Below are 9,842 nucleotides of genomic sequence, written 5' to 3'. Positions count from 1 at the left end.
CATTATAAAACAATGTCGGCAACGAATTACACATTATCACATTATACAGTTTCATGGAATGCGTCATTGGTACATTTAAGTGCACTATTTATAAGCCTGTGTCCAATACAAATGTGTCGTCTTGATTGTTTTTAAGCAGTGGTTTATGAGAATATATTTCCCCCACATTGGCAACTTCTTTCAAGATGGAAAAAGTTGTGCCAAATTGGTGGTAAAATGTACTGTATGAAATATAATGTGATTGAATGGTTAAAAGTATAATAAGCAGCCCGTTTTGAACCAGTGACACGTGTACTATACCATGTGCAAACTATACATGAAATTGGTGACATAATTCTGTTCTCTATGGTACCCCAAACTGGAGTGAAATACGCACATAAGAGAATTTTCCCCAAATGCGACTGTCTTCGCAAAGGTTAGCGGAGACAAACTGCCACTTTGTTAATCATACTGTTGTGAAACTAAATGGTGATATGTAGTTGTGGATGAAGAAGAATTGTATTTACTTATGAAATGTATCCAAATACATATCCTAGATAAACGAGGTCAACTTGATTAGTACGTGTCTTACCAAGAATATTTGAATCAAATACATGTATTTATATATTTTGGGTACATGTTTGATGTAATTTGGGTACAATATTGATGCTTACCGAGTAGCTACTTTATGTCTGAATGTTAAACATTAATATATTAAATGTGTTTTGAACGAATTGGTTTGTGGCCTTATTTGTTATAAATAATTACTTATTATAAAGCGGTTAGTCGCTCTAGTAGCGATGCTAAGAAAAGTCATGCGCGCGCACGGGCGCTTTTGTGCCTGAAATTGAAAAAAAAAACAGTTTTTAAAAATCGAGACAGTATTTCTAAGAAATATTCTTTATTGTTGTTTTAAATAAATAAATATCTTCAATTACACTGACGATACAACAACAGAACTTTTTCATTCGAATGATGTATGAAACATTTGCTATCACGAACACATTCCATTGTTGATCCCGGCCCATCCATGTAGCGCCATAAAGCTAAACAATATTTACCATAAGATACAAAATACATGACTATTATTTTCCAAAAAATAGTTAACACTAACAAATTGACTGTTTGTTGACTGTTAATTAGTATTTTTGATGTGTAGCATACAAATATCGAACCGCTTTGGACGGTTATAGAGTCCATTGGATAGGCAACCCATCATTGAAAATTGAAATTTTTGACGTTTTCGGAAAAAGTACAAGCAGACAACATGTATAACAGAGCAATATAGAGATGTAAAACTTCCCTGCTTATATATCTTTTATATACATATAACAGAAGTCTGTACAGTTGATTTTTTTTTTTTTTGGCTGCATTTAGAATTCCACAGGTGTAGCTCGGACTGAGTCTCTGGGATCACGGGGTAACGGTAAGTTCTGCGTCCTCTTTCACTGATGATGAAGGGGACATAGGCAAGTCGTCTTCCTCTTCTGAGCACCGTGCGGATGACAAGGAAGAACACTTACAGCTATGCGATCCGGTTCGGTGCGAGCTGGTTTTGCCTTCTTTCTTGTGCTTGACTCTACGATTCTGGAACCAGATTTTGACCTGTTTCTCAGATAGGTTAAGATATGTTGCAATCTCTATGCGCCTTAGTCTGGAAAGATACATGTTTGAGGTGAACTCTCTCTCCAGCTCCAGAAGTTGCGTGCTGGTGAACGCTGTGCGCATGCGTTTGCTGCTTTGGAGTTGGTTACTGTTGCTCTCTGCAAAAAGTAAATAGAAAACAAGCAAACAATTAAAAGATGACAGCAGCATATGTTCATTTCCAGAGACAAACTACTGACATTTATAAATATATAAACATGTATGTTTCTGAGCAACATGTGCATTATATAACACGTAGTCTAGCAAATCAAAACTATCCAACACTGTAACCTAATAATTCCGTGGAAAATTACTCACCGATAGAGATGCAATGGAACTGGCGTGGATCTGGCACGGAGTATGCCGCTTGGTAAATCCCTGGGCCATGGTTGAGGTTGACACCGGTAGAGGAGGTGTGTTGCCTGGCTAGCGCAGAATGACAATACTGCGAGCCGAAGCTTGGGAACGAAGCCTTGAGGAGCGGAATGGCCGGAGGAGACGGATGTAGTTGCGAGGCTGTGACGCAAAGAGGACAGAAGCACAGCAAGCCAGACTTTCGAGAGTGGCACGAACCTGTGGATAGCCCGTGCAGAGGGTGCGAGGGGTGCACGGCGTAAGGAAATAAAGGTGGGTTATTTTCATTCCCTTTATCATTGGCTTCCCTCAAAATTAACGAATCCACAAGGAAGGATCTTGGCATCTTCACGAATTGTTTCCTAAAACTTCGCAAAGTTTTCTGCTGCGCGTGATCACTGTGACCTGTTGTCGGCGTGGCTGGACAGCGGAGTGGTGCTGAAAGGGGGATGTTGCAGTTTAAATAGTGTGGACCCGCTTCGTCCATGTGACGGTTACGCGGCGAGCGCTCGAGACCCTTCAATAGGGTTTTTGTGGCCTTTCTCGCGGTATTCACACTGCACGCTTCCCTATTATTTCACTTGTTAACTAAATGAACTGCATAATGTAGTCTATTCTTGTCAACCCCACCCACGCCGAAAGATGCGGTATCTCCCCCTTCCATTTAAGCGTTGATTTCTTGTATATCATTACCAGTATTACTTTAAAATATGTTTTCGACATCATTGCTCTCCGGGGATTTTATTGATCGTTCAGGTAATGAACTGTGTTTAATTAGCAAATGGTATTTGTTTCCCGCAACTCATTTAAGATTTTAATTACTCAACCCGTTTTCCTCTTTCGATATATAGGCTACAGTATATATAAGTGTTGCTACAGTAGAAATAAAACATTTACAGTTGTATTTCCATTAGTTTTATTTGAAATAAAAATTATTCTATTTTAAACAAACTGCGTTTTTAAAATAACTGAAGTGCTCGGTTTATATTTTACAATGTCTGTTTTCTGTATGAAATAATGTAATATGAAATGGAATGTATATTTGCGCAGCTAGTAGGCCTCTTTTATTTAGTTATACAGTTTTAGAACGTTTGTCTAGTGGGATTTACGTATTTACCCAGTATTCTTTTCCCATATATATATATATATATATATATATATATATATATATATATATATATATATATATATATATATATATATATATGTGTGTGTGTGTGTGTGTGTGTGTGTGTGTGTGTGTGTAAAATAACCAGAACTTAATTTAATAAATGCATAAATTAAAACGTCCACATAAACGCGTGAGTGCCAGTTCGTATTTAAAACGTGTGAAAGTATTTGACCGTTTTTAGGCCAATGTATCATTTCTAGTCACTGAAAGGACAAGTCACAGTCTCCAGGCAGTGCGGCTAAAAACCAGTGATTAATTCCTGCGCGCGGGCCCCCGCGGGGTCCGGGAAAGAATATATAAAAATAACCAGGTTTTCACTCGCAGGGCTTTATTGAATGTCATTGTAGAGAGTTTTCAATGCGAGAGAAAGAGGCTCGAATTAAAGTGTGTGACAGCGGCGGATAGGCGCACACAAAGGCGACTCTGTGACAGAGAGGGCGAATGCGTGGCGCTCGAACTGCACCCCCCCCCCCCGCTCCCCCCGCTATGATTGTAGTAAGTAATAGGAAAACATTTTCTTTCACTTTAGGACCGCTAAACAAGACCTTCAAAGCGAGAGGACTATTAACGTGCGGATAAACATTGGAATGTGGGTTTGATGACCCTATCCTCTCTCATTTAACGGCCTTGATATAGGCCTAATATTTTTTTTTCTTTTATTAGGATATCAATTTTTAACTTTTCACGTGATTGTGCTATTTAATTATACACAATTATATCTGCGTTATTCCGATTAGTGAATCAGTTCATTGTGTTATTGATGATATATTATTAGACTATGATTGTCGTTAACTATGACCAGTATCAGTAAATTATTAGAATAATGATTGATTAATAATTAGCTACGTAAAGTATAATACAACAAAAGTGGTTGAATAACAGCATTTGCACAATGGCACATATACATATTTAATAAGCATGCATATATAATATTTATTTTTAAAATTAATTGTATAGAAAATGTGCTTATAACATAACACACAACCCATTTTCGTAACGACACAATTTATAAAAATGTTAAGATCAAAATATCAAACGGTCTGTCCATCTAATAAAGGGATTTAAAAGTAACATTCGCGTGTATTTTTTATTATTAATATGCAATTCATTATATGGCTTGTATAAGTTTTGTGAGTTTGTTACATTAGCCATTGAATTCATTGTCCATTTCTGTTTATATATCATTTATTTTACGATATATAAACTGCATTTCTTGCGCAACTAGAGATGACAATAAGTCTTACATCGCTTGATAAGTAAGATTAATTTTCTTTTCTTCAGAACCAGTCATACCCGTCTAAGGACAACTGGACTTGTTTGTTTTATTTTACAAAATGAAAGGAAACTCTCAACTCTACGGGAAATACCACTCGACTGGTTTAAATGGTGTAATTTGGTACCAACTTCGGTACACCATAATAGCAGGTCTGCACTGGACAAATTATGAGCAATTAAACCCTTAAAGAGAAGCTACAGGTACAGAGCGCTTCATTATTTGCGTTGCCGCGTGCCAGGCCTCCTCCGCTCGTTCTGGCTCGCGCCCGCCCCATCACTTCTTCATTTTCATTTCATTAGGAACCAAAATGACCTAATAATAGTCTTCTAATCTAACGAAGAATTGATTTGACTCAATCTGTATGTATTTGCATAACACTAATTTAAACCACTCAATAGAAGAGTTTACGTATGATCCAGAAAGAAGTACTGAAGACAATAATTAAAGTGTTAGGATACAATTTTTGTATCTCTCTCTCTCTCTCTCTCTCTCTCTCTCTCTTACACACACACACACACACACACACACACTGTTGGATTTGCATACTTACGACTTAGACACTGACATAGCGATATAATACAGCATGAAACCTGTTTCTTCACGTGGTGCTTATTAAACACGCGGAGAACGGCTATAATGAATAAGTGAAAATGCGTTTAATTGTTTGTATTCACATTTCTTTAAACGCTCTTTCTGATACTTCGGCAGGTGCTGCGCACTCAGTGGGAATCTTCTCAGGGAAGCTCATCCTTATTTGTTATCCCGACTGGAGATCGACAAATGGTTTTGACCTCTCGCTATCGTGAGGTGGCCGACTAGAGGCGAAGGGAAAAAGCACAGGCAAAAAAATAAACGCTTCATTACTCTACCCGTTTAACTGCCTTAATTCAAGTAACATAAATTAGTGCTTCATGTATAAAATCTGTATATGCAAGTTTAACCTGTCAACTAAATTATTTTGGAATACGTATTTTTGTAAGCAAAATCTCAGAAAGTATCCTAGAAAAATAGAAAAATTACGAGTAATACCAGAAAATCGTTTTAGAAATAGAAATATTTTAAGTTAAATTATTTGTCTTTTTGTATTTATTTTTCATATACATTTTGTATGTGCACTAATGTATGTACACTATACACTAATTTCACCTTTTTACCCCTGTCATGTAACTGTATTTTCCATATAATGTCAGTTTCATATACAGGAGCTAAATTTTCTATTAGCTGTGGTATTGCGGTTCGCATAGCTGTTTACAAAATGTGTTCACAGTGACTTTACAGAGTCTCCGCTGTGCTGTTTCTGTACCATTTATGGAGTCATCACTGTGCTGTTTGTGTACCATTTATGGAGTCATCACTGTGCTGTTTGTGTACCATTTATGGAGTCATCACTGTGCTGTTTGTGTACCATTTATGGAGTCATCACTGCACTGTTTGTGTACCATTTACAGGGTCTCCACTGTGCTCTTTGTGTACCATTTATGGAGTCATCACTGTGCTGTTTGTGTACCATTTATGGAGTCATCACTGCACTGTTTGTGTACCATTTACAGGGTCTCCACTGTGCTCTTTGTGTACCATTTACAGGGTCTCCACTGTGCTCTTTGTGTACCATTTATGGAGTCATCACTGCGCTGTTTGTGTACCATTTCACAGTATCCACTTTGCTCTTTGTGTACCATTTACGGAGTCATCACTGTGCTGTTTGTGTACCATTTACGGAGTCATCACTGTTCTGTTTGTGTACCATTTACAGAGTCATCACTGTTCTGTTTGTGTACCATTTACGGAGTCATCACTGTGCTGTTTGTGTACCATTTACGGAGTCATCACTGTGCTGTTTGTGTACCATTTCACAGTCTCCGCTGTGCTGTTTGTGTACCATTTCACAGGTCTCCACTGTGCTCTTTGTGTACCATTTACGGAGTCATCACTGCGCTGTTTGTGTACCATTTACAGAGTCATCACTGTGCTGTTTGTGTACCATTTCACAGTCTCCGCTGTGCTGTTTGTGTACCATTTACAGGGTCTCCACTGTGCTCTTTGTGTACCATTTACGGAGTCATCACTGTGCTGTTTGTGTACCATTTACGGAGTCATCACGGTGCTGTTTGTGTACCATTTACAGAGTCATCACTGTGCTGTTTGTGTACCATTTACGGAGTCATCACTGTGCTGTTTGTGTACCATTTCACAGTCTCCGCTGTGCTGTTTGTGTGCCATTTACAGGGTCTCCACTGTGCTCTTTGTGTGCCATTTACAGGGTCTCCACTGTGCTCTTTGTGTACCATTTACGGAGTCATCATGGTGCTGTTTGTGTACCATTTACAGAGTCATCACTGTGCTGTATGTGTACCATTTACGGAGTCATCACTGCACTGTTTGTGTACCATTTACGGAGTCATCACGGTGCTGTTTGTGTACCATTTACGGAGTCATCACTGCGCTGTTTGTGTACCATTTACGGAGTCATCACAGTGCTGTTTGTGTACCATTTACGGAGTCATCACGGTGCTGTTTGTGTACCATTTACGGAGTCATCACTGCGCTGTTTGTGTACCATTTACGGAGTCATCACGGTGCTGTTTGTGTACCATTTACGGAGTCATCACTGCGCTATTTGTGTACCATTTACGGAGTCATCACGGTGCTGTTTGTGTACCATTGACAGAGTTTCCACTGTGTTGTTTCTACACCATTTTCACTGTGCTGTTTGTGCACATTTATAAAGTCTACTCTGTGCTCCTTTTGTTCCATTTATGGAGTCTCTGTGATTCTTTTACGCATTACAGGGTCTCCTCTCTGCTGCTTGTACCCTTTACAGACTCTATCTGTGCTCATCGCATGCCTATAATTAGGCATCAAAGTATTAGGACCATATTGTCTGTTTTATAACGACGCAAAATTTCACTTCTGTGCTGTCTAATTTTAGTATGTTTGATTAACGGGGCTGTGGGGAAAGAGAGCCATATAAATTTTCAAAGGTCACCACATCAAAGGAATAGATGTGTCATTACTGTGTGAAAAGTATGCATGTATGTATGTATGTATGATTATGTTTTCATTGTAATGTACTTTTTGTGTTTGTCTGTATGTTATAGTAAAAATGTTTCTGTATGAGTGTATTTCATAATTTTTTTTCTGTCTTACTAATTACAATTAGGCCACAAAACTACCCTAAACACATAAAAAACACTCCAGTAAAACTGGCAAAAACAAACTAAAACTACTAACTACACTAAACACGTGCACTAAAACTGTGCAAATTATCAAGCAGGCTTACATCAATACTCACATTTAAAGGAATTCATCACTAAAAACAAAATTTACTGAGCACAGCACATTAAACATGACCCACTGACTGAGCACACTAAAGAGATTATACTGAAGACACATTCCTCAGAACACATCTCTCCAAACACCATTCTCGACAGCCTTTGACATCAAAATTGCGTGTTTATATTGCTAAGTGTCACAAAAACACTGTGAATGCATTTGCTATGGTAGGAAATTGTTCCAGATCTACCCCTTTTCTCTTTGCTTTCAAAGAAAATCACAGCCGATAGTGTGAAAGGGTCCCCTTTACGCACAGATTCATAGTTTGAATGGGCCCAGGGGCCATTTTGTGTGAGAATTTGTATGGCTGACTCAGGGTTTCCAACTCACTGGACTTTTGGTCTTCAAAATCGTAGGTCAAACCAATGAATTTAATGAACTCTCTCAGGACAATAGAAGCATCTTAGCATTTGGCCCCAAAGAAGCCTGCAGGCTGCTCACTGTCTTCTTTCAGGGGTTTAGTACACAACTGTGACAGAGTGTTTCAAATGCAGCTTCTTCAGCATCCCATTGACAGGCTGTTGGAAGTCAATCATGCCAACAGTTAAGGTACAACTTTTGTACTCCCTGGTGAAAGACTGCAAGACAGCAAAGACTGTCTGACTGAAATGCATGCTCCTGTTTCTACTCCCAAAAAAACAGCTCATGATTATAAATACAGTTGCTGGTCTGTGCACCCGACTCCTGCTTTACTCCTGCCATTACTCTCTTTGTTCACTTCAGTTGCTTAGCTGACTCTCCTATACGAAAACCAGTCTCTAATTCTACTAGAGCAGTCAATGTACCTTGGTCCCTCGTGCTTTAGATACTTCCCGGGCTGTCAGTGTTGCACACCTCCATTCATCAGGTGGTGCTTCCGTACTGTTCTATCAGTACTGCAAAGACCCATTGCTCAGCATGAGTTGTCAGTACTGCACACCTTTGTTCCTCCTACTGTCGATGCATACTGACCGTCAGTAATGCAGAAGATGTTTATCACGCATATGCAGCTTTTGAGGGGCAGGGTGTGGCCTGTGCATCCACGCTGACAGCTTCAGGGTGATAAATGACTGGAAAAATTTGCATAAGCATAGAAACCCCTGAAGATTTTCATAACCCAATATCCTCTTTTCATACCCAATCTCTGCGGAATGGCAGCTTTTGTATAAGTTTTTGTTTGCAGTTTTCACTTCCCCTCTGGCCTCTGACTTTTCTCGCACAACACGACCGAGGCGAGGTGCCCCCCCCCCCCCCCCACTCCTGCCATATCTGAAAGCAGAGTCCCCCCCTTTGTTTCTGCATTATGACGTAAATGATGAGAAAGACCCCAGTTCTGGGTATAAAATTTGTTGATTTTTTTTTTGTGGCAGTTTCAGACGGGTCACTGCTCATTTCAGCCCCATAGTTTGCAGATGCAGCCTATTGAAGAGGCGCCACGCGGCGAGAGAGTAGTGGGGGGCAGCTATTCACCCATCGCCATAGAAACCCAAACACTGGCTTTTAACTAAACCGGGCCAGGGGTCCTCCCAAGTACCAAGACCCTACAGAACCCAAACGGAACCCCTCTTTCTGAATAATGCCCATTTGTACCCAGTTTGTCAAACACAACACGAGCTACTGTTGCTGTCATGGTAACCTATCTGTGTAGATGACTTATTAAATGAAGTCCCTCCTACCTTCTTGAGGACGGAACCCCAAACTCTTTCCTGAGAGCCAAGGAGGGTCAGCAACTTGAAATTGTTCTGATAGAGAGCATCAGGTGCCTAAGGGAAAGAGTTGTAATAACTTCAACATGTCTTTACAAGAAGTTTGGAGAAAAAAAACAAAATCTTCTAAAGTTTGTGCAGCTTTTATTTTCCATTTTATTTGTGTACCTGTATATGGGTTACGACTCCAGGCCCAGGACTACAAGGCCTCTGGTTTGAATCCCATGGCCTGTCGATTGATTTCACCACTTGGCCCCTGAGCAAGTCCCTTAACCCCAGCCACTCTAGGTTCTATCTGAATCTGCTGCCTCAATTGTAGGTCACTCTCGATAAAGTTCTTTCCTAAATAAATTTATGAAAATTGTGCTGTCTGCATGACTTTAAGTGATGTTTCTTCTTA

The 9,842-nt window shown here is 39.5% G+C and overlaps 1 protein-coding gene and 1 long non-coding RNA gene across 2 annotated transcripts in view; one reads left to right on the top strand and one right to left on the bottom strand.

Annotated features, from left to right (window-relative positions):
* The window catches only part of LOC125719858 (uncharacterized), a 2,587-nt gene extending 1,937 nt beyond the window's left edge, over window positions 1-650 (top strand). Inside the window, exon 3 of the long non-coding RNA XR_007385231.1 lies at window positions 1-650. This exon is cut by the window's left edge and continues 605 nt beyond it. This is a non-coding gene — a long non-coding RNA (uncharacterized LOC125719858).
* A 549-nt stretch (window positions 651-1,199) lies between these two features.
* On the bottom strand, window positions 1,200-2,392 carry gsx1 (GS homeobox 1). The gene is made up of 2 exons (XM_048994650.1): window positions 1,942-2,392; window positions 1,200-1,742 (listed from the first exon to the last, which is right to left on the bottom strand). Exons 1-2 carry the CDS (start codon window positions 2,321-2,323, stop codon window positions 1,393-1,395), a joined length of 732 nt encoding a protein of 243 aa, XP_048850607.1. The 5' UTR covers window positions 2,324-2,392; the 3' UTR covers window positions 1,200-1,392.
* Window positions 2,393-9,842: the final 7,450 nt, after the last annotated feature.

The sequence above is a fragment of the Brienomyrus brachyistius genome, chromosome 24, assembly GCF_023856365.1.
Source record: "Brienomyrus brachyistius isolate T26 chromosome 24, BBRACH_0.4, whole genome shotgun sequence".
NCBI classification, from domain to species: domain Eukaryota; kingdom Metazoa; phylum Chordata; class Actinopteri; order Osteoglossiformes; family Mormyridae; genus Brienomyrus; species Brienomyrus brachyistius.
The sequence above is the reverse complement of the archived record's forward strand: the minus strand, read 5'-3'. Positions and strand labels throughout refer to the sequence as shown.